The sequence below is a fragment of the Doryrhamphus excisus genome, linkage group LG10, assembly GCF_037039965.1.
Source record: "Doryrhamphus excisus strain RoL-2023G ecotype Guam linkage group LG10, RoL_Dexc_Guam_v1.1, whole genome shotgun sequence".
Classification (NCBI taxonomy): Eukaryota; Metazoa; Chordata; class Actinopteri; order Syngnathiformes; family Syngnathidae; genus Doryrhamphus; species Doryrhamphus excisus.
In genome coordinates this window covers 20442478-20469287 of record NC_136366.1, presented here as the reverse complement: position 1 = coordinate 20469287, position 26810 = coordinate 20442478, and the positions used below count along the sequence as shown (strand labels likewise).

General features: G+C 40.6%; 3 protein-coding genes across 8 annotated transcripts in view; 2 read left to right on the top strand and 1 right to left on the bottom strand.

Annotated features, from left to right (window-relative positions):
- Positions 1–233: 233 nt before the first annotated feature.
- slc26a1 (solute carrier family 26 member 1) lies at positions 234–10519 on the top strand. 2 transcript variants are annotated; one of them, XM_058064912.2, is made up of 8 exons: positions 234–585; positions 4414–4849; positions 4914–5114; positions 5689–5935; positions 6005–6236; positions 6929–7112; positions 7192–7479; positions 7825–10519. In XM_058064912.2, exons 1-8 carry the CDS (start codon positions 557–559, stop codon positions 8425–8427), a joined length of 2220 nt encoding a protein of 739 aa, XP_057920895.2. In that variant the 5' UTR covers positions 234–556; the 3' UTR covers positions 8428–10519. The 2 variants fall into 2 exon arrangements, with proteins under 2 accessions (XP_057920895.2, XP_078650426.1); XM_078794300.1 differs by lacking the exon at positions 234–585 and adding an exon at positions 1756–1798.
- A 1346-nt stretch (positions 10520–11865) lies between these two features.
- Positions 11866–15907, bottom strand: LOC131109825 (progestin and adipoQ receptor family member 3-like). Of its 2 annotated transcripts, XM_078794299.1 has the most exons (8): positions 15713–15907; positions 14989–15239; positions 14744–14906; positions 14175–14330; positions 13889–14086; positions 13638–13728; positions 12914–13098; positions 11866–12514 (listed from the first exon to the last, which is right to left on the bottom strand). In XM_078794299.1, the coding sequence occupies exons 2-7, from the start codon at positions 15189–15191 to the stop codon at positions 12962–12964; spliced, it is 948 nt and encodes a 315-aa protein (XP_078650425.1). In that variant the 5' UTR covers positions 15192–15239; positions 15713–15907; the 3' UTR covers positions 11866–12514; positions 12914–12961. The 2 variants fall into 2 exon arrangements, with proteins under 2 accessions (XP_078650425.1, XP_057918187.2); XM_058062204.2 differs by having other exon boundaries at positions 11866–13098.
- The window catches only part of LOC131109803 (anthrax toxin receptor 1-like), a 17316-nt gene continuing 3547 nt past the window's right edge, over positions 13042–26810 (top strand). Inside the window, exons 1-15 of one of the 4 annotated variants that reach the window (XM_078794298.1) lie at positions 13053–13084; positions 13583–13698; positions 13850–14364; positions 14794–14916; positions 15873–15948; positions 19427–19498; positions 20601–20672; positions 20796–20877; positions 20988–21092; positions 22358–22426; positions 24110–24190; positions 24282–24342; positions 24414–24509; positions 25758–25827; positions 26363–26441. In XM_078794298.1, coding sequence (XP_078650424.1) covers positions 15914–15948; positions 19427–19498; positions 20601–20672; positions 20796–20877; positions 20988–21092; positions 22358–22426; positions 24110–24190; positions 24282–24342; positions 24414–24509; positions 25758–25827; positions 26363–26441 — 822 coding nt within the window. In that variant the 5' untranslated portion in view covers positions 13053–13084; positions 13583–13698; positions 13850–14364; positions 14794–14916; positions 15873–15913. Of the gene's footprint in view, positions 13085–13582; positions 14365–14793; positions 14917–15736; positions 15949–17722; positions 17955–19426; positions 19499–20600; positions 20673–20795; positions 20878–20987; positions 21093–22357; positions 22427–24109; positions 24191–24281; positions 24343–24413; positions 24510–25757; positions 25828–26362; positions 26442–26810 lie in introns of those variants that run through there. The other 3 variants (XM_078794297.1, XM_058062174.2, XM_058062165.2) reach the window with 3 other exon arrangements.

The window sequence follows — 26810 nt, the reverse complement described above, 5'->3', positions numbered from 1 at the left end:
CTGTTAACATGCTAACATTAACATGTTAGCATTGTTACCATTCTTTAAGTCATTCAATCCCTTCGATTGTATGTTTTCATTGTCAAGGAATCTAAATATGTAGATAAGATAAACGTAGGACTAATATCACAATATGGTGGGAACTATGCCACTTGGCAGAAGTCTGTGCTCACTATGTGCTTTTCTAGTCTTACTATAGATAATTTATATATCGAAATGCAAAGTGCGTAGGCATACAGATTTTAAAACATTTCCCCCTGAGGTTGTACATAAATTGCACACAAAAGAAATTCCATATTGACAAACAAAACAAACACACTAGCATGTTAAGCAGGTTTCACCATGGCAACCATCACCCGCTGCACTCTCCCTCCTCCTCTCCTCTCTCCCCGCCCCCTCTTGCTAAGCTCCAGACAAGCGTATGGGAACAAGGCGGGGGGGCTGACAGTTCCCGTCCTGCTTTGCGGTCGGAAGCAGGAAGAAGAAGAATCCAGTGAGAAGCAGACTGAATGAGGATAAAAGATGCTAGCACGGCGGAAGGAGCGATGGCCTCCAAATGCCATCCAAGCTGCACCTGCTCTCAGGGTGAGTCCTCCGCCACCCCCGCCCTTTCTTGTGACATCCTAGCATCCTAAAGTCTGGTGGAGCTTGTACACATGCATGCTTGCATGCAGATGCATTTAAAGGGCCAGTGCACTAATCCTCTATCAGGTTGTCACTGATGCACAGTGACGGGTTAACCAAGGTGACAAGATGATTCCAGCATCTTGTGGTCGTTTGTCATGTCCTGTAGTCATTGACAGTCAAGTCTAAGTCGAGCTCTTCCACTGAAATGTTGCTTATCTCTTCATCTATTTGTGTGTTGACGTTGTCACACTCATGTCGGCTGCAACCTTTCCTGCTGCTGACCAACAACCACAAGATGATGGGCTCTTCTTGTCAATTTCATGAGGAAGGAAATCGATTATTGTTAGGTGTACCTAAAGTTATGGCTGCCGAGTATACTGTGCTGTACTGTCCTGAGTGACATGAAGAGGGAATAACAGGAATGTCTTTGCTCCATCAACACAAACAATGACACCATTCATTCTGACATATAATGTATTCAGGAACGCACACAAACTTTAGCCGAAGACAGTCTTTTTTTTCTTTCATCATTATTGTCCTCTTTTGCGCAAATGCAATGTGGTACGCATTGTGGTACGGTAGAGCCTCTAAAAAGGGAATGCCTCTGAGGTTGTCTTATTCAAAATGTCACAAAGCTAAGTAAGAAAGTTACAAATAACACAGAAAAAGTCCTCACAAGCATCACGGGGGTAGGCTGGAACCTATACCAGCTGACTTTGCGCGAGACACGAAAGATTAACATTAAAATATTTAGGAAGAAAGAAAATTATATATTTTTAAGTCGTAATAATGAAACAAACAAACCAAAAAAATTAGCTTAGTTTGAAGTTTATAGGAATAAAGTCATAATATTAAAAAAAAAGAAAAAGTGATTGCATTTGTTTGTGGTCTCCACTGATCAATCACCTCAAAGGTCAAACATATCTAAACCTGCGTGTAATCAACGCTGTGTGCAGACATGCTTGACAGGCTGCCAGATAAACGCCTCAGTTGGGTGAAAAATTCACCGAGGTTAACCACAGGTACAAGCGTAATACAAACGATAACAAGCCCCTCCCAGTAGGAAATCTTTGTTCAAATGACTCTTCTTATCTTGCGATCACCGCACTCACTTACTTGGTGCTACTCAGTAAACGGAGCAGACTTGAACGCCTCACATCACATTTTGCAGGTGAGTACAAGCAAACTTTGTTGGTTTTGTTTAGCACAGGCTAAGAACTGGGCTTTGTTTATGCAAGGCTTATTAGTGCATGTTACAGTCAGGTACCATGGCAAAGAAAAAAAATCAATGATGGAGACTTCAAAACATGGAAATATTTTGTTCTATTTTTGCTCCATGACTGGGTATAATCTGTGATGATTCAATCTACTGTAGCGTGATATTTAGGCTTTAAACCAGGAGTGTCTAAATGGCTACGGACTGAAAAATGATGGGATGCAAGGGCCACTTTGTAGAGGTTATACACATTTCAAGACAAAACTGTATCTCAGCTTTGTGGTATACAGTCAGTGAAAATCTGAGTTAGTATGAATAGTTGCTGTTTGTGTTTTATTTTCAAAATATTTACATTTAATTATACTTTTTTCATAATTAATACAAATTTCTTCTCATAATATTTTGCCTTTATAACTTTTTTTGAAACTTTATTTTGTTTTTCATGTTATGACTTCAATGACCCCCTGCGACCCTTGTGAGGAAAAAGCAGTAGAAAATGAATGAATGTTATGACTTCATTTTTTTCCTGTAATATTTCAAATTTATTAATCTAAAATGGCATTATTTTCTCACCTAATGTCATAACATTATTCTTGGAAAATTGCGACTTTTTCTAGTTAGTTTTTTTTCTTTTTATTTTTACTTCTAAAATTACTGCTGATTTTTCTATTTTTATGTTATAAATTGTGTTTTTTTATTTTCATTTTTAAATGATATTTTTTTCAAACGTGCACACAAAAAAAAATATCCACAAAGAGAACAGGCATACTGTGTCAGCACTACTTTACTGCCTTTACACCACATGATGAAAAGCTGTAAAGATTGATTAAAGAAAGAGCCATGGCCCATTGTTTCAGTGTTTGACACGGTGATAAATCCTACTTTTGCTTACAAAAGATCATCAGGGTGTCCTCTCTCATGTTCAGCTATTTTGCTTTGCCAACGACAAGGAAAGCCTCGGTTTAGCAGGAAATGTTAGTGTTTTAGTGTGTAGCCTTTTTTTGTATTTACATCACAAAGCTACGCTACATCGTCTCATAATTTGTGTCCTACGGCTTTTAGTTCTACCACTTCAATATATCTCCAGAGGAGCACACTATTGCTTTCATTTTGTGGTCCAGTTGCCTTCTTTTACTACCAACTTTTTCAAAGCTTCTGGAACAAGTAACAATGCAAATAAGACAACAATCTGCATTGCGTAACAGTCCCGTTTACAATATCATCATGAATTGAGTAAAAAGTGTAAAAGCCAATCCTACATTGCTACATATAACTGGACTATTTGTATAGTACTTAATTGGACTGAGCTTCATTTTTCAAACAACCTAAGCAAAGATGTGGCAATCTGTCCAGTTTGTGCCAAGAGCTTACATGAAAGAGAACAATTATCGCCAAAACTAGGGTCAGTAAAGTCAGTAAGATATGATGTGACATGACAATATATCCATAAATTATATTCCAATCTCAGCTAACAGAAACAACCTTTCTACTCCGTGACACATTTGGGAGCAACAAGATTGATGAGTCCATGCTTTATATTTATTATACATACTTTTACAATCCTTTTGAAGTGTCATAGGCTAATGTGGGGAGGGGGGACATTTGAGACCACAGAGTACAGATCACACAACTGAAAAGGAACTTACTTGTACTTTGGTGTTTGCCAACAGCAAACTATAGAGCATTACACGCTCCCAAGGTATCTCTCATACTTATGTCATAAATTGACATATGCAAAGTCGATTCTACAGTCTGTTGGGGCCTTGGGGCCCCTTTGCTTAGCATCGCTGCTGTAAAGGTTCAACGTTTGTCAGCCGCTTGAATATTCTGTTCAATGGTTGCTTCTAATTATTCATTCATTCATTTTCTACCGCTTATCCTCACGAGGGTCGCGGGGGTGCTGGAGCCTATCCCAGCTGTCTTCGGGTGAGAGGCGGGACACACTGGACTGGTCGCCAGCCAATCACAGGGCACATATAGACAAACAACCATTCACACTCACATTCATACCTATGGACAATTTGGAGTCGCCAATTAACCTAGCATGTTTTTGGAATGTGGGAGGAAACCGGAGTACCCGGAGAAAACCCACGCATGAACGGGGAGAACATGCAAACTCCACACAGAGATGGCCGAGGATGGGATTGAACTCGGGTTAGCTAGCTGTGAGACCTGTGTGCTAACCACTCGTCCGCCATGCAGCCCTGCTTCGAGTTAGAGCTTCAAAATGCAAAAAGATGAAATGGGAGTGAGACAAAAAATGTTTTTTTGTAAGCCTTTTTTGGAGCCTATCCCAGCTGTCTTGGGGTGAGAGGCGGGTTACACCCTGGACTGGTCGCCAGCCAATCACAGGGCACATATAGACAAACAACCATTCACACTCACATTCATACCTATGGACAATTTGGAGTCGCCAATTAACCTAGCATGTTTTTGGAATGTGGGAGGGAACCGGAGTTTTTTAGTGAACAAGTAATTGCAGTAGTGTACATGTACAGTATCTATTGCTTTCACATTTGATGATCAGATGACTACCTCGTCTTCAATAATTCCGTCCTCCTCTCCATCAGCTGCATCCTCTTCCCATCTGACACCATGGAGGAGGTCATCAAGCTCAAAGAAAGCCTGCCAGCTCATCCACCTGCTCTGTTGGAGCGGCGGGTCCGCCATCAACAACCTCCAGTTTCAATACTCAAGTCCAAGCTGAAGCAGGGCGTGAGCTGCTCTGTGCCCAGAGTAAGCTCCACCTTGACCGGCTTCTTCCCTGTGGTGCGCTGGCTGCCCAAGTACAAATTCAAAGAGTACGTTTGGGGCGATGTCATGTCCGGTTTGATTGTGGGTATCATCTTGGTTCCGCAAGCCATCGCCTACTGCCTGCTGGCTGGAGTGGAGCCCATCTATGGCTTATACACTTCTTTTTACGCCAACATCATCTACTTCCTGATGGGAACATCCAGACATGTTTCTGTTGGCATCTTTAGCCTGATGAGCCTCATGGTTGGACAGGTAAGCATTCACATCTCAACCAGCTGTCTTCTGTTGACATTCATGACTGACTGCTTGTCTGCAGGTGGTTGACAAAGAGGTGTTCCTTGCTGGATTTGACCTCAATGAAGAGTCCTCCGGTCCTCAAGTCTTCAATGGTTCATTCGGGATCAACCTCACCAGCAGTGATGCTCATAGTGTGGAGATACTGGGTGTGCAGTGTGGGAAGGAGTGTTATGCTATTAGCATTGCTGCTGCCCTCACCTTTCTGGCTGGTATCTACCAGGTAAATAAATCCAGTAGTATCACAATATTTGGCCTTCAATAATACAAAAATATATATTATAAATAATTCTTATAATAATTGTGAAGAAACAACCTTTCCCAGAATACAGGGGTGTACTGTAGATCCCCCTAGTAACAATTTTAGATGCTCTTTGCAAAATAAGTGTAGCAAGACATGCTGGGAAGTCGGAAGCACTCCCAGCCTGCTTTGCAGCACCTTCCTTGTAATTGTAATTGGTTGCTCAAAGTACATATTTGGTAATGGTAATGGTTTCATTTCATTTGAACATGCATCAGATTACAACTGAGTGCATCCCATAATCAGTTCCCAGTTCCACATGTCCAAAAGGAGTAGGAAGAAGCAAAGCTTATTAAATCCTACCCCTCCATCTGGTACTTTTACAATCACTAACTGTTACATTTGTTCACTTCCTGCTTTCTGAACATAATTTAATTTTTTTATTATTATTTTGTATTTTAATTTATTTTTTAGAGGTCCTTACTCAATCCAGTCCATAGTTTGATTTCACATACTGATACATATTCAAGTCAACTGTAACTTACCCCCTCCACAGGTCATGATGGCCATCTTTCGGCTGGGCTTTGTCTCCGTCTACCTTTCGGCTCCCATGCTGGATGGTTTTGCCACAGGAGCCTCTTTCACCATCCTGACCGTGCAAGCCAAATACCTCCTGGGTCTGAAGATTCCTCGTCATCAGGGCTACGGGACAGTTCTTGTAACCTGGTTCAACATCTTCGCCAACATTCACAAGACCAACCTGTGCGACCTTATCACCAGTGCCATCTGTATCGCCATATTAGGTAAACATGGACCTCTAATGAGGTAACGCCTTTTTGGATGAAACACTTTAGTCAATTGGGGTTCTGTAGTGGCAGGGAAAGAGATCCAGGAGCGCTACAAAGATCGCCTAAAGATCCCGCTGCCGACTGAGCTGGTTGTGGTCGCCGGAGCCACGCTGGCCAGTCACTTTGGCAATCTCAACCAGCATTATGGCACCAGTGTTTCGGGACACATCCCCACTGGTTTCATCCCTCCTCAGGTGCCCAGCTTTGGTCTGATGTCAAGGGTGGCCCTGGACGCCATTCCTCTAGCTGTCATCAGGTAATTTGGAAATCATTTCATCTGATTGTTGCTTTGTGTTGACACACGTCTCAGCAAACACTGGCTTACTGTCTAAAATTAAAATGGGATGTCATGCTGAAATCAAATTTATGATAAAATTATGGTAAATGTAATCCTCTTTGGCAGTATCGTCCTTGCCCTTTTGGGGGGTATGGATTGGTTGACAAACAGAAAACATACAAAAATGTAAATATAATGACAATACTAAAGAAAGGATAACAATTTTAAACCTCTTTTAGTGCACGCCAATATTTGCCCAAGGTTGACATTTCAAGAACTTCATTCATTCATTTTCTACTGCTTATCCTCACGAGGGTCGCGGGTGTTGCTGGAGCCTATCCCAGCTGTCTTGGGGCGAGAGGCGAGGTACACCCTGGACTGGTCGCCAGCCAATCACAGGGCACATATAGACAAACAACCATTCACACTCACATGTAGTGGCCAATTAACCTAGCATGTTTTTGGAATGTGGGAGGAAACCGGAGTACCCGGAGAAACCCCACACATGCACTGGGAGAACATGCAAACTCCACACAGAAATGGCTGAGGGTGGAATTGAACTCTGGTCTCCTAGCTGTGAGGTCTGCGCGCTAACCACTCCTCCACCGTGCAGCCCTTCAAGAACTTCATGTTTTGTTAAAAATAAATTAAAATGTCATCTTATCGTCCAGCTTTGCCTTCACTGTGTCGCTGTCCGAGATGTTTGCGAAGAAAAATGGCTACACAGTTCGTCCCAACCAGGAGATGCTGGCCATCGGCTGCTGTAACATCATCCCGTCATTCTTCCATTGCTTCACCACGAGTGCAGCTTTGGCAAAAACAATGGTGAAGGACTCAACAGGCTGTCAGACACAGGTGATGTTCAAATTTCTTGATGTTCAACTTCTGATTTGTTGCTTCCTTCAGAAAGTCAATTTGGCCGCTCTTCCATCAGGTCTCCAGTCTGATCAGCGCCTTGGTTGTTCTGCTGGTCTTGCTGTTCTTCGCGCCTTTCTTCTATGCTCTCCAGAAGTGCGTCCTCGCCTGTATCATCATTGTCAGCCTTCGCGGCGCACTCAGGAAGTTCAAGGACGTCCCCTCTAAGTGGCGTGCGAGCAAGAACGACGCCGTGGTTTGGTTGGTTACCATGTCAGCCACAGCTCTGATCAGCATTGAGCTTGGCCTCCTGGTCGGAATCACCTTTTCCATGATGTGCATCATCTATAAGACCCAAAGGCCTAAGGTAAGTTGTAATCATTAGCGTAAAACTACCTGTTTTTGGAGCGAAAAAGCAAAAAAAGCCATGTTAAAGGAAAGTGTACAGGGCCATGAATGTTGAGTTGCAAATAGTCGAGGATCCACTGTACACATGGTACACAACATCGGTTAGCCATTGGAGTGTTCCTTTCAAAGAGATTGCTTTTGAACCACTTTTGAACCGCTTTCATACCTTTTTAGGTTTGGAAATAAACAGTTCCCATTTGATTCCAAGGCCAAAATGGACTACCACTGTACCGTCTGTCTGATAGTTCATGAGCTCTTACACAGTACCCTGATTAACCCCAGCTCATCCAATGTCAAACATCAGGTCTCTCTCCTGGGTCGGGCCAGTGATTCTGATCTTTATGAGGATGTGGAAGAGTACCAAAACCTCGTCCCACCATCCCACGTGAAGGTCTTCCGCTTCCAGGCTCCCCTCTACTATGCCAACAAAGAAAGCTTCCTGAAAGCGCTCTATAAAGCTGTCGGCGTGACGCCCTTCTTGGAGAAAACCAGGAGGAGAAAAGCGGAGAAGAAGGCCAAAATGATGTCCATGACGCAGGCGAACGGGGACACCAACAACGGAGAGGTAGTTGTAGGACTCGTTGAGAGAGAACTTGACTTCCACACCATCATTTTGGACTGCTCGGCCATCCCTTTCATAGACTCCACCGGCATGGCCGCCTTTAAAGGACTGCTCAAGGAGTTTGAAGAGATTGGCGTAAGAGTGGTCCTCGCCAGTTGTAACACCTCCCTCATCGATACGCTGAAGAAGGGACAGTTTTTTGGGAAGGATGGCAAAGACGTGAGCAACATGCTGTTTCACACCGTCCACCATGCGGTCCTACAAACAAACAAGCAGCCAACAAACACAATATGTGACACGGCAGACAGAAATTCCAACGATGTTGTGGAGAAGGAAGACGTCTAAAAGTATGGTGGCTTGTTCGGGACACAAATGGCAAAAGGTCCATTTGACAGCTTTGATGTAAGTTTTTGTCCTGAAGAGAACAAACCAAAGGTCCATAGACCTCCTCCAAGGCAGTGGTGCAGCAATGGTCAAGTATTGGTGGCAGTAGGACTCCCTATTGCATACATATTCTATAACTACTACCTTTTTAGCAAAGAGTTAGCATTTTTGTTGCATCAAGTAACTGTCAGTTCAGTCACATACAGTCGTCCCTCATTGGGGTTTGAACTATGGCTTATGATTAGTCAAAAAATATTGAAAGACAAATGATATGTAGCTTTCTGTTCGCTCGGCATCAGTAATGTTACATTGATGAGATTTATTTATATTACATGACCTTAACTTGCAGCCTTGGATTCTTGCAGTCCGAGATGACTTAGTGGAAAAACAGTTCTACTCGCATTTGTGTGGAAGTGGGTTTTTTTTTGTTGCTTCTTTCTTTGTCCATATTTCCCACTCAGTTTAAAACCTATTCTTAAGTTTAGTTTAGTTGAACTAAATTGGAGGCTAACTTGTTAGCTCCGTAGATTATTGTTGTTAAAGCAGCAGCGTCTCTTGTGTCACTTCAGAGATCTCAGTGTTGCGCAAAGGGGTATAAACAAAGCTATCTGTATTGTCAGGAGTGTGCGTCAATGTATGGCAAATTAATATTAGGCTGGCTGTTATGTATATCAATCAAGAATGAGTGAGAGGCTGATGTCTAGCTTTATTTTATTTTGATGCCATGCAATGGACCCACATTACTTTCGAGATACAAGAAGAAGGCTAATGACAATGCTAACTGTGAGTTAAAATGTCTCCAAGTATAAGGTGACTATAGGGGTGTTATTTAATGTTGGCAGGGCTCTAGTAAATTAGAAGGTCTTAAACAGGTTTTCTATGCTCTAGCTAGAAAAATACTACATTTATTAATATTGAATCCCACTTTGAGGAAATATATCTGTCAAGGGGCAGGAACCAATCAAATTTAATAATCGAGGGACGGCTGTACACACAGTAAGTATCTCTTTGACAAAGCAAAAAACTACAAATTAATTATTTCAATGATCACATTGAATCAGCGAATGCCAAACATGGCCTAGTATTTGAACAAGTTGAGTCGATGCCAAAGAGGTCAATTTCGGTCTCATCTGACCACATCCTCCGAAGCCTCGACTGAGTTGTGTCATTGTCAAACCTCAGACTGTGACGTACAACTGTCTTCCCAAGCAGGGTGATCTCGACCTGTTCTTCCTGCTGACTGCGCTCCCAACTCCCTTGACATCATTTAGCTTATAATTCTGGGCTGGTTCCCCACCTTTCTCACATTGTTCTTTACCACTTGAGATGAACTTTTGCATGGTCTTGACCATAAAAATGATTGAATTTTTGAAACGTCACACAATCATCAGGAGATGAAATACTGCTTGCGGTCCAATACATTACAGACATTATCATCTACAAATAATGCTTTATGTTTATAAGTTCATTTCATCATTCATGGTGCAAATTGGTTGCATTTTCCACATTTCTTAAAATCATTAGCCGACGATGCAGATGTTTGCTCAGTGTGTCAATAATAGCACTAATCCAGGTGGCCGGAGTTCACACTTTGTTATTTAACAGACGCCAATTATTACCTAGGGCCTAAAAATCATTTCTTAAAATGTTCAACTCATGATTGTGTTGCAGGAGAAAACACGCACTGAGAGTTCTGCCTCAAAATCTCTATTTTGTGCTAACTAATGGAATTAATATTGCATGTTTTCTCATATAAATAATGTTTTAAAAAGTTTTCACTGAGAGCAAGACGGTTTATTTTGTTATTTAGTATTTTTCCTAATCAAACTGATGTGTTGGAATAATACTCGGTTTGTCCGATTGTGCAATCTAGATTGAACATGATTAAGGAATGTAATTACTTTAATGACATGTTAATGTGAATAATTCCCATTTTATATGTTTCTGTATTTTTCTTAGCAAATGGTTTTTTATGCATTTGTACAAGTTTAAATGTGTGATATCTTTTAGTCGTTCATTTTCGGAATAATGTTAACTTTCACGTACAAGCACATGCTCAATACTTGAAATAAACTCCTTTTTTAGACATACAGTTGTGGGAATGTGTTAAAAGAGATGAATTACTGCTCTGTTTGGGCTTCATGTCGAGTGAGTTTGCTAACATTAGCTTCAAGCTAGGCAAAGTTTGTTGTGGAAGGTTTGTGATTGGTGGACTTTTTAATTGCACGTGCAGGTCTTGGAGTGTTCGGGTTCAAGTGACGTGTAGGAAGACAGTGTGGTTGTCATGTGACAGTCATGTGACCATTCGAGGACTAGCATAGTAGCCCCCACAATAGCATTTTATTAGGCAAAGTCATCAGTCGTCCCACACTACATCCCCTCCATCGGATACGGCCCATTATTAGTTTTTAAATAATGCATAATTTTACTGATTCTTGGCCTAAATCAAGCATTTCAATAATAAAAATGGCGACATGAGCTAACTAAATGAACTAAAAAACAACTACGAAGCTACGAGGTAGACTCAGCCTTGTAATGAATGAAGAAGTGAATGTAGTATTCTACATTAGCCACAAGGTGTCAGTGTTCGGCGAGACAAGGATCACCGGAAATGCAAATTATCTCAGAACAGGCGCAATACGAACACGAACTACTGCTGGTAGTTAATTACAAACTCAGCCCTGACCCTCCTACGTCACTTCCTGTCTTCTACATGTCTGTCCGCCCACCTCTAAGGTCCCATCGGAACACAATTTGTGACACGCACAAACCAGCAACAGTTTTATTCACCTCTTAAATGGCTTATTTGCTGTTATTATAGAACTACGCTGTCCGGAAAAAACAAGGAATTCCTCACATGTGAGTCTTATCTTATTTATGTCTAATGTGTTTTCTCGGATTAATTGAAAAAGAAGTGTTCACGTGTTCCTGACAACAGTATTTTTTTAACATGCCAAGTGAATCATGGGGTTAAAACGTTGACCATTTTCCAAAAAGATGAGTTATTAATTTTCACAGAGTGCTGAGGTGTCACATTCTTTCGCCATAATGCTATTTTTCACCTTAATGACTTGTAGCGTCTTGTTAAACATCACTCTGAGTGTCAGACTGCAGTAGAATTGCTTGTTAATTATTTAGTGCTAAGTTATGAATGTAACAATCAGAACACAAACATGTCTTACTCTGTCCTGCACGTAGAAAAATAGCTTATTTTACTTTGAGCATTACGACGCTGCCCTCTAGCGACAAGATATACAACTGCAAGTGACACAACTTTAATAAGACCTTCAAGATATTTTGCAACATTCTTTATTAATTCAAAATAGCTTCAATGGCATTTCTTTGTACACAACATTTGGGAAAAACACACAAGATGAGTTGAAAAAGAACAAGAAACAAGAAACATTAAATCACTGTGCTTTCAGCCTAGTTGTCATGCATTGGATATTTTTAACACAATTGTAGTGGCATTGGTGGTGGAAAAAAAAATCATATTTTTTGTGTTCTAGTTCAGCATAAGGCAAATGAAGTAAAACAAAGATTGAGGGAAAATATGAACAATTAAAGCCCTTCAGGCAACCTGCATCACTTCACACTGGCCTTATTCAAGCATTACACATATGATTGTGTCAAGTACAAAGCTGTTGTCCTGTACAGGAGTGCCAACTAACATGCAACCAAATGTACAAAAATAGATATCTATACCATGCAAAGAGATATTTTTTATATGAAACCAATTCAAGTTGTCAGTATGTTATGACCAATTTCATTAAATGTTCTTGTTCTATGCATTTATAGTGATTTTCTATACGTACAACCAACAAAGGACATATCATTGATAGAGAATAGAATATAATCGCTTAATTTTATGAGGGAATACATATGATAATGATTGATAATTGTTTTTGGAATACAGTTCTGCCTTAAATGCAATTATTCCAGCAATGCAGTTGATTGTGTAATACTCTCTCGACGTCGAGTCCATTCTTCATGGTCATTCATTCATTTATTTTCTATACTGTCCCAGCTCGTGAAGAATCCCAGCTGTCTTCGGGTGGTAAACACACAAAAAAAAATCACAAATCAAGTCGTATTAAGAAATTAAGTGACAGTAATTTCCCCCCCCCAACACATGCACCTCATGCTTCTGAACACTTGAGGCAGCGGTGTGCTCCGTGCCGTTCACAATGTCACTTTGTTCAAATAGGCTCCGTCCGCAGATATTTTTTCAATAGTCTGTGCAAAAAATGATATGTCCTTCTCAAGCGGCCATGAGATAATTACCAGCAAAAACAAAAAAAACTCTTATTCTATACATAAATGAAATTCTTCATGCATTGATTTACTGTTCTGTATACTGGCAATTGCCGATAGTGACACATAAAGGCTCAAGGTGAACCCGCCTGTTAGTAAGTATTCACCAAATGTTTAGGCTTCCAGTACAAACCTAGGGATATCTGTTGTGCAAGTGCATTGATACGTTGTTTGTTCCTTGTCATTTTGTCCGTGTCGGGCAGGGCTGGCTGTGCCTGAACTGCATGATTTCAACTGCGGTTTGATGCCACCAGTAGAACATAACAACCACCAGGACGTGCCACACCTGGTGACTGGCACCAAGGTAGTTCATCTGGCCTAGGATACGTAAGGAGAAGAACAAAATGTATTTACTGCACACGTATGCCTAACTGCTGAAATAGATGCTACTATCTGCTTTTGTCAGGTTGAAGTCTTATGCAGTGATTTTGTTTTGTGTCAAAAATATTGAAAGACAAGTTACAGTATCTGCTGTATTCTGGTCACTAGGTGCCAATAATGTTACATTCATGAGACATCACCTTATAGTAGATTACATTACCTTAACAGTACATGGAGTCTGCCATGGCATGTTCAACATGAGAGTAAAAAAAAAGTTCTCCTCCCATTCCATGTGGAAGTGGTACGTTTTTGGCTTCTTAGTTTGTGCTTCTTCCCCCATGTTTTCTACACCCTTACTACAAAAATATTCTATTATTAATATTGTGGTCCAATGTGGAACCACAAAGGACGGCTGCATGTTGTATTTTTGCTAAGCATAGACTGACGTGAACTAATCATGTTCTCTTGTTTCGTGCATCAGCTGGCGACTAGCGGATGCTCGGTGCCAGAAAATGTGAGACGCAACACAGACTCACCAGGGAAGTAGCGCTCAGGGATTTTAGTAACGTAGAATATGAAGGCAGATCCAGCAAGCAGGTACATGACAATCATTCGAGGCAGGAACCGCTGTACAAACAACAAAATGCAAAGTTTGAGTATTTTTACATTACGGATCTGTCTTAGTTTCCTTATTTGTGTGTTTGACTAGCCAAACATTTGTACTAAGAGAAACGTCTTGTGTATCTAGAATTTATGCAACGTGAAGATCTGGTCATCATTTGCTGACCTGAACAACATAACAGGTAAATCCCCCGTTGAGCCACACCCAGTGGGTCGCCGGAACCACACTGATACCAGCCATGCAGCAGAAGATGGCCACCCTGATCCACCGCCAGTCATCGCTAAGGTAGCGGGGGTGAACCTGGGTGCAGAAGACAGCCAGGATCAGGGACAGCACCGTCATGAGGTAGACCTGCCGCCAAAACTAGCAAAAAAAAAAAGAAAAAATGTATTAGATATTAGTAAATATTAGAATTCTGGGATAGCTCCAGGAGGTTTTAGCAAAAACTTACAGCGTTGCAGTAGAAGGCGTAAAAGATGCCAGGCACATAACATCCCAAGATGCCAACAGAGATGCCTGCGTAGTCCAAAGCCAACCAGCGACGACTCGTCTTCTCTGAGCGGTGGCATGAGAACAGATGATAACCCACGGAACACAACATGCACACCTGGGAGGATGAACACAACGCTTACAGACAGACGGTAATGTTGCCATCCCTGAGGTGTACCTAATGTTGTGGCTAGTGAGTGTACATCCAAGCTGGTCGTTCTACTGTACAATCCACCGACAAAAGCACTCCTACTGAAGCTATTTACAAACAATACAATACAATACAAACAAGTTACACACCTGGGTGGGGGGAGTGAACTGAATGAACCTGTTTTAGGAAACAGGAGCTACATGAATGTCTGTTTTGACACATGATCGTTTCAGAGTACAGTATTAATTACATGTTGAGGTGGAAATCATTACAATAATATTGGAATTTTAATTAAGTGACCCATTCATACAAATCAGTATGTATTATCTTGATAACATCTTTATCACGCAACATCAACTCAAAGTATGCTTATGTATTACCTGGAAGCAAAATAGTCCGATGGTATAAATGACATAATCCTCTTTGTTAGCTCCAGAGGCTGGCAGCACCGACGTGACGTCGTTGACGCCAAGGGAGAAGAAGAGAATGAAGCCCAGCAGGTGACTCCAGATATTCACCGTCTCATTTGACATCATAAAAATACTGGAAAAAGGTGAGGGAATAACACATAGTTCAGGTTTAATTGAACTATTGATTTCCAAAATATTTCCAGCTGAACTCCCACCTTCTCAGGCAGAGTTTGGAAGGCAGGTGGGCCCTGTAGCCATCTGTGATGTAGGGGTTCTCCTTCAGGAACAGGGGGATTTGTTCGTAGGTGTACAGTCTTATCCTCTGCTGTGCGAGCACCGGCCAGTGCTGATAGCTGCCCAGCTCGATGTAGTGAGCTGTCCTCAGCAGCTTCTGGGGCACCTTCAGCAGCATCTTCATGTGTGCTTCCCTACTATCGGGCAAGTCAGGGAGAAAGGGGAAAGAAACCTGATGGAAAATACAAATATTTAGTCATATTCTGGTGATTGGAGTGGTAGCAAAACATGATATATAATATTATTATGCTTTTTAATACTTGTGAATATAATTATGTTGCATTTAGATCCAATAATAGTGATTTACATAAATATTTAAATATACAAATGATGTATTGGGGATATTAAGAAGACAAATATTAGACGCAACATAGCAAGTGATGGGGAGATGCACCATCATTAGCAGCTAAGCTCGCCTATCGACCGATTTTTCCTTCAAATGTTTTTTTTTAATACTACTCACAACAGATACCACCATGACAGTTTAAGAGTAAAAATATGACTAACACATGCCGTATCAAGCCAGTTTTACGATAAAGACGTATGGCTGTCTGGGCATGTTTACGTATCAAGCTAGCTCCATGCTAACACTAAAATGGGACAGGCATCATTCAGGGCAGCTAAAATGATGTGAAAACAACTGACCGTTAGTCCCAATGCCAAAGTCCTTGTTCGGCTGACTCAGCCATGGCCCTGTGGCTGTACAGCTCTGGTTATTCTAACAAGATATTACATGTTTGTTCAATAATACGCGTACAGCATGCGTCAGCAACTAATACAAAGCTGGTTTTCTTTTTATTCACAGTAAACAATGGCGCCGAGCTTTACTGCCACCTTGTGGCCAGAATGAGTCATTTCACATGCACTGGTAACAGCAAACGGTAAGTAATAGCTAAATCAAAGATAAAAGACAATAATAGGTTTACATGAGTAATTTCTGACAAAATAGAATTGAGTTCGTTTACATAGTCTTGAGTTTATATGACAAGGAACCAGTTTATATGGACCTCACAGACCTCACCACTACAAGGCAGTGAAACCATGTGATTTCTCTCAGCCAATCAGCAAAGCTAATTATGATAATGATAAATCTGATTCTACATTAATATTATTTTACTTGGTAAAATGATGTTAAGTACAATAATTGTGTGTGTATACAAATTTATAATAATTAATATTCATTATTAATATGAATATTTCATTATTAGGATGGGTTTACCTCCATGAAACCTAGATGAGGTTGAGTGTAATGGGTACAATAAAGAAAGCATGCAACTAGTTGACAAGCCAAGAACATGTTAGGTTTGTTGGCTGCACACAATGTTCAGCCCCTTCACTGTGTGCATTGAGGTGGTTATGCATACCAACCGGGGCCTTGGGTGAATACGTTGCATGTACAATTAGTTGGAGGAAAACCCAGATAGAAGAGAAAATATGGGGGGAACATGAGGCCCCGGCCTACAGCGTGACGGTTACACCCATAAACAAAACAGGCATTAATAACAGACGTCTCCAAGGGGCTTCAGTGTTCTGACCAAATGACATTGGTATGTATTATTTGACATGTCATGACCTCATTGAATAAGAACTGTGTCTCATAGTGGTGACATGTAAAAAACATCATTTAGAAAAATAATGTTGATTTATTATAGAGACCGGGGTCATTTTTGTCAGTTTAAGATGTTTACCAGAATTGATCACAGCAAATCTAGTCAGCTCATCTCTGGAGACCAATAATTTGATTTATGTGTTGTGACTCAATAAAACAAAATAGTCTTAAATACTTTTGGTCTTTTGTTAAAATGATCAGCTTTGTTTCCATCTGCGATTCATTTTGCAAGGAGTTTATGCAACCGTCCTGCAGACATTGCAGTGCCTTCAATATGAATTGTAATAGGACATCATCATAAACAGATGGTACAGTTGCCATCCAATTGAAGTGACTTGAATATTTTTGAATCCCAATGTACATAAATGTGTATATAAATGCATGATAATTGTAGTAGTTATATTAAGCAGGCTCGACAGTCGTGCTGTCATGCCTGGCATATTTTTCGTCCCAGTCAGTCACTGTTTATTCTGTTGATACAGTCAGCTGTCACGTTTTACAAGAGGCAGGAAATGGAATGGTGTTCATTTCAAAATAAAAGCAAAGGAACGTATGTCCAAAGTTTTAAAAATGTTAAAATTGTTCAAATGTTTCAAATGATACGCACAAATATTTCAATAATTCAATATTATAAGTCACAGCATTTAACACTTACACAGAATTATAACAATTACAGCATAATTGCACATTTTCTTTCTACTGACAAGGGTTTTCAATTTTAAATAATGTTTAATGTAATTATCTAAAACAAAACCATTTAAACAATCTAATTGGAGTTTTAAAATATAAGTTATTATATTATTTTGTTATTATATATATTATACAAATGTATTATATTGATATTATCTGAAAAGATATTACAGCTCTTGTATTGGCTAGGTTGTACAAATGTACCTAATTTCGTGTGTGCTTGTGGATAGAAGCCCCGAAAATGAAATTTATTCCAACACACCGTAATAGCACGGCTTTTATTTTGAAATTCAGTGAGGGTGGTTCTTTTCGGGCGTGACCGCAGGAGTCAATGAATGCAGGAGTGGCAGGATGCGAGGCACTTAAACGCACCACGAGGGAACATGAAGCCTACAATGAAGATGAAGACTTCTTAACAAGGAAACATCTTACCGTGGTTCTGCCAGAAGAACACCCGTGTCGGATTATGGCTAGTTCGTGGTTCTGCTGCACAGTCCTTGTGATGACAAGTGCAGTCATCAACTCCACGTTGACGGACACTGACGAGTCGTGCAATGGTGCATTCGATGTTTATTTTGTCTTGGACAGGTGAGGATATGTGTAGATAGGAGCTGTGTAAGGACATTTAAAGTTCATCGTGCTCAGGCTGCTCGGTGCCCATGTATGGTTGTGTTTTGGTTCCCAAGTTCCCGCTGCTGCTCTGCAACTTTGCAGCTGCATAAAGTTAGCTCGACAAACCTTAAGTTTGAGGGAGCAGAACATTTGTCGGTATTAGACAATACACAATAATGATGGTAAATACTACAGTAAAGTCTCGTTATATCGATATCGGTTATAACGAATTACTACTTATTACGATACTATTTTCATTTCCCGGCAAATTTCTAGTCTTTTATGATATAATTAGTTCCGTTAGTACGATACCCGGTTATTATGATAATCCGGTTACTACGATGCCCTTTTCATCTCCCGCCAGCCAATTTGGTCTGCTTATATCGATACAAAAGCAGCTTAAATCAATCTTTGCTTAAGGATTTCAATACCAAAAAAGAACACGGCGAACGGCTGCTTCCAGTCAACTTTATTTTTCACACTTCCACCACCAGAGCACAGCACACACACCGATTCCCGCACTTCCTGGTTCACAGGTCATGCTCAACCCGCCCCACATAGCTGGCCAAACACATGCCTGCAACAGAAGAACCAACTGACATAGCATACACACCTATTCCAACGAAGACACAAGCGTACAAATACATGTATTTAATTGTGTTGTATTCAGATATCTTTTTATCGCTTGCAATAATCACTGACTTTACTGTATTTTGATTGGCTACACTCGTGAAAATGTCTATTTTTGGCACACGGCTCACTCCGCCCCCCTCTCCCCGCCATCCTGCTACCTTTACGTTGATGTCTCTGATTTTCAGGTCAACATTTGCAATAAAAGTGACTTGTAATTACAGTATTAAATTAGATTCCTTCTCTCTTCAGGGTTGGCCAAAGCCACCACCGACCATAACTTGCCTTTGCTACTGTGTCACAGTAACCACGGTGCCTTAAATGGCCGCCAAAGAAAGTGCGAAATTTCAGTGATGCATGGAAAAATATCAGTGAAGACATAAACATGTAAAAAAAATGTGGTTGAAGCATGCTGTACATTTTACCTGTATTATGACATTCATTTTAATTTTTATTAAATAAATTAGATAAATCAGAATTCTAATAAATTAGAATTTTATTTTCTTTTTAATGCTAAATTGCAAATGTGCAGCGATCCACTATCAGTTTTGATTGACACTATCTGTGGGCAGTTTGTGTTGTGTTTGTAGTCTACAATGGTGACCGACACTGCATCGCACTGAAAGCACTATAGGACAAGCACAATAATAAATTTATTGCTAAATAAATGCCTCAAAACTCTTGTGCTGGTCAACCTAATGTTGTGGTTGTAGTCTAGCATGCCAGGGTGGTGACAGACACTGGATTGTTTTTCTGCTGCTATTTTTGTGCTTGGAATAAGTGACATTTTCTTGTTTGTGTCGTCATTGTGTTTGCAGGTCAGGCAGTGTGTCGGGACACTGGCATGAGATCTACGGATTCGTGGAGCAGCTCACCAACAGGTTCGTCAGGTAGGTGAGGTCAAGGTGACTTTTCTTTTCTGGAATTCTTAGCCCGGATGATGTACACACAATACTTGCACTTCACTACATTCATAACAAAAGTACTTTAATGGTCTTTAAAGTACAGGACAACACAAAAGTAGGGCACGTCTATTTTGGATGGAAGACACAACACCAGGCCACCAACAGTTCCAAACCCCATCTGGTTAATGGTGGTGTCTGCGTGTGATATATTTGGGTTTAATACAGGTTACTAAATATAGGCACAGGAAGTGGTGCTGGAAAGACGGGAGTGGATTGTTATGTTATTTTCTCCCACATTTGTCATCCATTTGTATGTACATACTTTATATGAATGAAGTACTGTATCGAATGAATGAAAATACTGCACGTTCTGCACGTCTGCTTGGGCCAGGGAGGTTCTTGCACACTGAAATCCTCCACCATGCACCTCTGCCTCATGCACTGTCTAAGTCAGGGGTGGGCAAACTTTTTGATATGACAAAATTTACGGGGGGGCAGACTATATATTTTACACGTAACAGTCCACCTGGTATTATTGTATCTGTAAAATTGTCATGCAATCTGCTATTATTATTTATTATTTTATATTTATATTTAAATATTTTAAAAATATTATAATAATTACAATAAAATTACAATAATAATTATTATATTATTATTATGTAAAATATGCAAATATAACAATAATATTATATATAATTAATATAATAATTATAATAATCATAATATTTCTAATAATAATTATAATAATCTAATAATAATAATAATAATTATTATTATTATGTGCTTGTGTCCCTTTTTTCAGGAGCACTTTGTAAACAACAGACCATGTCAAAAAAGGAAATTGATAAAACCATCAAAAGGTTGGCTCAGGCCATGATGCCAGGTTGTATGTTGAATTTAAATGAAATACTTTGGAAAGATTGGGCGGGCCGTATTCAAACACTTGGCGGGCCGGATGTGGCCCCCGGGCCGTAGTTTGCCCACCCCTGGTCTAAGTGCTGACGAGACGAGAGCAGAGAAACGCTCTGTTGTGAGTTGTTGCGTTGTACTTGTACATGATGACTCCGTATGTTGTGTGTTTCAGTCCCAGGATGAGGGTGTCCTACATTGTCTTCTCAGCCCAATCCGTTGTCATCCTGCCCCTAACTGGAGACAGGTATTTCCTCCTTCTCTTCTTCCGTAATGGAAAACATGGCATCACATAGAAACTGGTCTCTTATCAGCTCTGTGTACATTTTAACCCACGTTGTTGTCCACATTGTCTTATCTGGTTTCACAGGTCCAAGATTGATGAAGGCTTGAATAAACTGAGCCAAATCAACCCTGCTGGTGAAACGTATATGCATGAAGGCTTGAGGGCGGTAGGTAACAATTCAATTTTAGGTGAAAACAGCTCATTGAATTTAAAAAGAACACACAACGTGGCAGATAGATAAAGGCAGAGGTAGACAATCACGCTTTCACTCATCAGGTGTCGGAGCAGATGAAAACACAAATGACGCCATCTCGCAGCATCATCATCCTTCTGACTGATGGCAAGCTGGAGGTTTATCCCTTTGAGCTGAGTGTGCAGGAGGTGACACACACACACACACACATGTTACATTATTGGATTGAGTAAGGAAATCAAACAATGCACAACGATGAGCCAATTCAAGAAACAATACAAGCAGTTGATGTTTGCTAAATACAAGGATGAAGAGTCTTGAACCAGTCATGATGTGCTATATATATCACTATATTGACACTTACTATGGTACCCATTATGGCATTGGATGCTCATATCACCGAGTACTTCGGTACGTGATTAAAAAATATATAAATGTAAATATAAATAAATACATGAATAAATAAAATTATATTAGAAAGTCAGGAAGTGAACAAATGTAACAGTTAGTGATTGTAAAAGTACCAGTTGAAGGGGTAGGATTTAATAAGCTTTGCTTCTTCCTACTCCTTTTGGACATGTGGAACTGGGAACTGATTATGGGATGCACTCAATTGTAATCTGATGCATGTTCAAATGAAATTAAACCATTACCATTATTATGAAGAAAGAATGAAGTACAAATTGTTAGGAAGTGATGGCGCTCCTTCGGATGACATTTCTAGTCAAACGTCGGTATCCTTCCGTTTGAATGGGTTGAATTTGGGAGTGTTAGGCGCTAATTGTTTTTCATTTTTATTCCCTGTGACAATTAGCATACCCTGCTTTGGGAAGCAACACCAGCACCATTGTATTGTTCATTTCTTTGTACAGTAAAGTCTCATTATATCGATATCGGTTATATCGAAGTACTGCTTATTATGATACTATTTTCATTTCCCGGCAAATTTCTAGTCTTTTATGATATAATTAGTTCCGTTAGTACGATACCCGGTTATTATGATAATCCGGTTACTACGATGCCCTTTTCATCTCCCGCCAGCCAATTTGGTCTGCTTATATCGATACAAAAGCAGCTTAAATCAATCTTTGCTTAAGGATTTCAATACCAAAAAAGAACACGGCGAACGGCTGCTTCCAGTCAACTTTATTTTTCACACTTCCACCACCAGAGCGCAGCACACACACACACCGATTCCCGCACTTCCTGGTTCACAGGTCATGCTCAACCCGCCCCACATAGCTGGCCAAACACATGCCTGCAACAGAAGAACCAACTGACATAGCATACACACCTATTATGCATTATTGCCCACTTTTAATGCAGTTCAGCGCAGGATCGGATATATGGATAGTCTGGTTATATCGATATTTTTTCCGACTCCCGAGAATATCGACATAACGAGACTTTACTGTAATTCCCTGACCATCTCCAATGTTTGTGTTGCTTCCAGGCCGACCAAGCCAGAGGTTTTGGTGCCAGGGTGTACTGTGTCGGGGTCATGGACTTTGACCACAAACAGGTACGAGCTGGAGACTCTGTCACAGTGTGGGGGGGTTAGTTCTTTGTGTGTTCTAGGCTGAGTTCCCAGTGAATAACAAGAAGAGTACAAGGCGTTTAAAGTTTGTTGTCTCCATCTTACTGAGCTTCTACAAAAACATTTAGTTAGGCAGCGTGTTTGACTCATCTTTTCCTGGGAGATGCTTTGAGTTCTTCCTGTGCATGTGTGTGATGCAGCCAACGAATACAAGGATGAAAAGATACAAGATGCCCTCTAGCTGTTTTCATGCTAAATCCAGCCAAAGTGTGTTTTACCGCTGACGGTGCTCGTTGTAGCACATCGGCAGGAAACGTGTGAGTGTTGCCATGAATGAGCCTCTAAGGATTTCTTACTTGTCAAAGCAAGCAAGGACTGTTGATTTTGAAGCGAAACCTAACGCAAAACAACCATGCTAGGCCAAAGTCACTTAAGTGCAGGCATTGCATCAACTGAAATCTTAATCATGAAATATTACGTTTAGATTTAGATTTGATTCACTTCCTGTGTGCAAAGAAGGAGGGTGTTAAGGACATTGTTAAGGCATGTTTATAAGTACAGTAAAGTCTCGTTATATCGATATCGGTTAAAACGAATTACTACTTATTACGATACTATTTTCATTTCCCGGCAAATTTCTAGTCTTTTATGATATAATTAGCTCCGTTAGTACGATACCCGGTTATTATGATAATCCGGTTACTACGATGCCCTTTTCATCTCCCGCCAGCCAATTTGGTCTGCTTATATCGATACAAAAGCAGCTTAAATCAATCTTTGCTTAAGGATTTCAATACCAAAAAAGAACACGGCGAACGGCTGCTTCCAGTCAACTTTATTTTTCACACTTCCACCACCAGAGTGCAGCACACACAGCGGAAAACACCCGTCCCTCGCGCCTACCCCTCCGGGTGGCAACACCTTCCCTATCGATAGTTCCGGGGTGAATTATGTCCCGGTAACCGGTAATCACTACAGCGTAAGTTTATTTTTATTTACTGTAGTACAAAATGTATTGTAGTACAAAAGCATGCTAGATACGCAATCCATGAACTCAAGGAGAAAATTACATGCCATATCACAGATCCGCCCACTTTTAATGCAGTTCGGCGCAGGATCGGATATATGGATAGTCCGGTTATATTGGTATTTTTTTCCGACTCCCGAGAATATCGATATAACGAGACTTTACTGTATAATGAGGAACTTGACGATAATACAACTAGGGATGTCCAATATTGTCTTGCCGAAAACCAATATGCCGATATTGTCCAACTCTCAACTTCCTATACCGATATCAACCATACCGAAACCGATATGTGTAACATGACATGTGTTGATCGGTTTTCATGATCAGGGAAAAATGCGATAACAACATAATTTTTTCGCTACTTGGCCCTTGGTGAAAACGTTTCGAACAGCCCTGGCGTAGGCCAAGTGGTGTTCAGCACTGCTGACCCAAAGTGCACAGAGGAAGTCATTAGTGTGCTCTAATTCAATCATGCCAGACCAACTTCCTGTGCTGCTGTCATTAAAGCAGATGAAAGCCTGACAGTACTTCCCTCCTTAAATGCTGGCCGAGGTTAAAGAGCAGCCACCGAGTTAACTCCGGGATGTAAACAAGCACGCATGCAACTTAGGTCACCGTCGTTGTTATTTGTGCCGCAGCTTGCTGAAATAGCGGATGGCGCGGAGCAAGTCTTCCCAGTGCTGTCGGGCTTCCATGCTCTCAAAGATGTCGTCAGCTCTGTGAGCCCTCACCCCAAACAGTACCGCGCATTCATGTGCGAGAACGCATCTCACCATCACGTCTGTTTTGATCCTCTTTGACCGCACGCAGATCCTCAAGCAGTCCTGCTCAGAAATCTTCACAATAGAACCATCAAGCGTTTGTGTAAATGGTTAGTAGTGACACAGAATGTGTACAATGTTTGCATAGTACACAAAACGTAGTATTTGGCTTTGTCTGCAGAGTCTTTCAGTGTGGTGCTGAGAGGCAGCGGCTTCAGCGGATCCAAAAGGACCGACAACGTTCTTTGCGTTCTCACAGTCAGCCACAACACATACAGTGAGTACAAGCGGTAACCATTCATTCATTCATTAAGAATCAATATTACGAACATTCGTAGACCAGTATGGCAAGGTGGGGAAGTCTTGCCCAGGCACAACGGTGACTGGGTGGAGGGAGCAAGGATCGAACCCCCAACCTTCCAATTTCCAGACAACCTATCCACGCTTCACTGTTCTTATTTTTATTACTTGTCAATTTACTGACACCCGACAATGCAAACACACGTCTCGTCAGGTTTGCTGTAAACATTACTTGCAGCTGTTGAGGTTGCAGCCTCGTCTAACATAATTCCAAGCTATCATCCTCCATGAAGTCATATTATTATGTGCACAGGGGGAGTTAGCAGTGATAAACAGTAGCTGCTTTAGTCGGAGGACAAGGGAGTCATTATGAGAGCAAATGGAGGGAATGGAAGGATTCGGTTCACAAAGGTTCATGCTGCCATCTGATTGGATCATATTTCTCTTTTTGCTGTTTGTTTATATTGAAACATATAAACAAACAAATAAAAGTGACTGATATTGTGTTTATCCTTTTAAGGGAACAAAAACTTGGAAATGTTTAAATTGCTGCAAGTGACTACCAAGATACTTGGGTTTTGATACAGTCAAGCATGGTAGTGGTAGTGTCACGGTCCATTGGGGAGCTGCGGTTCATTAAGAGAAACTGAGATTCCAACATACAGTAAAGTCTCGTTATATCGATATTGTCGGGAGTCGGAAAAAATATCGATATAACCGGACTGTCGATATATCCGATCCTGCGCCGAACTGCATTAAAAGTGGGCAATAATGCACTCGACATTGTTCTATAGTATAGACCAGCTATGTGGGGCGGGTTGAGCATGACCTGTGAACCAGGAAGTGCGGGAATCGGTGTGTGTGCTGCGCTCTGGTGGTGGAAGTGTGAAAAATAAAGTTGACTGGAAGCAGCCGTTCGCCGTGTTCTTTTTTGGTATTGAAATCCTTAAGCAAAGATTGATTTAAGCTGCTTTTGTATCGATATAAGCAGACCAAATTGGCTGGCGGGAGATGACAAGGGCATCGTAGTAACCGGATTATCATAATAACCGTGTATCGTACTAACAGAGCTAATTATATCATAAAAGACTAGAAATTTGCCGGGAAATGAAAATAGTATCGTAATAAGCAGTAATTCATTATAACCGATATCGATATAACGATATTACTGTAACACAACAGCAAGGAGCGGACACGTGACTGACTTTTCTTTGCTTCTTCCAAGGCCAGAAGGCAACAGTAGTTGCAGATGGTCATCTGCTGTGTCCAGCTCCTTTGCTGCATGAGGTTGGACAGTAAGTCACACACACACACACACACACACGTTTGCAGAAGAATCCCAGGTTGTCCTATAAACCAAACCAATAATGAGTCAATTAGACAAAAAAAAGATGCCTTCCTTGAGTGTTAGTTGGCTCAACAGTTTTTTCACGACATCACCTCGTCTGAATTTATGACGCCAGCTTGGTTTAGCACCAATATGTATTTATTTGAGGAACACCCACACAGCTACACCCACAGCTGAAATAATCTCAGCTGCTTCAACGTCAACAACCAATGGAAATGACTTCAAAGTTTTAGCACTGAACACATTACAGGAAACCAAGATCTAAGTGTGGTAGGCTGTGAATTCATTGTTGTGTCCAATAGAATTGGTAATAATTCAGAATTTAAGGACTTTAAGGACTTGGCTTGGTGTGTCCCTCTGATTTACCCCCCCTCCCGGACTGCAGGTCCACTTGGCTCCAGTGCAAACACGAGTTGTGATGGAAACCGCTTTTATACATACTGAACCAGCGAAAACTCAAAACCTTTTCTGATGTTTTGCAGGCCACTTGAGGTGCTGGTTAGCTTGAACGACGGCCAGTCTTATATTTCGGCTCCCATTACTATCTATGCCACAACCTGTGTGAGTACTCTTGTAGCAGCAAAGGAACACTAGATAACGTTTTTTTTTTGCGGATGATACTATGAAAAATATTGCTAAAAAAATAAAATAATGTACTTAATAAAAAATATTTTTTTACATAATATTGAGCTTATTCTTGTACAATTGTGGCTTTTTTTTCTCTTAATGATGCCTTGGTTAACGTCGGTTAATCCATTCCAGAAGGTCCAACTCAAACCAAAACAAACTTAAACTAAAGCAAATGTAATGTCAATCCGATTCATTTGTTCCAGACGCCCAAAAATCTTAACACTTAACACATTTTATAGATAATCATTGAATAAATAAATGAATTAAATAATTGCAAAAATTATTACGAATGTAAAAAAA

Coding starts and splice junctions, on each gene's coding strand:
- LOC131109825 (XM_058062204.2), bottom strand. CDS start 15,191: ATGAAGATGCTGCTGAAGGTGCCCCAGAAGCTGCTGAGGACAGCTCAC. Junction 14,331..14,743: donor TCGGACTATTTTGCTTCCAG/GTAATACATAAG, acceptor TCATCCTCCCAG/GTGTGCATGTTGTGTTCCGT. Junction 14,087..14,174: donor ACGCCTTCTACTGCAACGCT/GTAAGTTTTTGC, acceptor TTTTTTTGCTAG/TTTTGGCGGCAGGTCTACCT.
- slc26a1 (XM_058064912.2), top strand. CDS start 557: ATGCCATCCAAGCTGCACCTGCTCTCAGG. Junction 4,850..4,913: donor TGAGCCTCATGGTTGGACAG/GTAAGCATTCAC, acceptor GCTTGTCTGCAG/GTGGTTGACAAAGAGGTGTT. Junction 7,480..7,824: donor ATAAGACCCAAAGGCCTAAG/GTAAGTTGTAAT, acceptor GTCAAACATCAG/GTCTCTCTCCTGGGTCGGGC.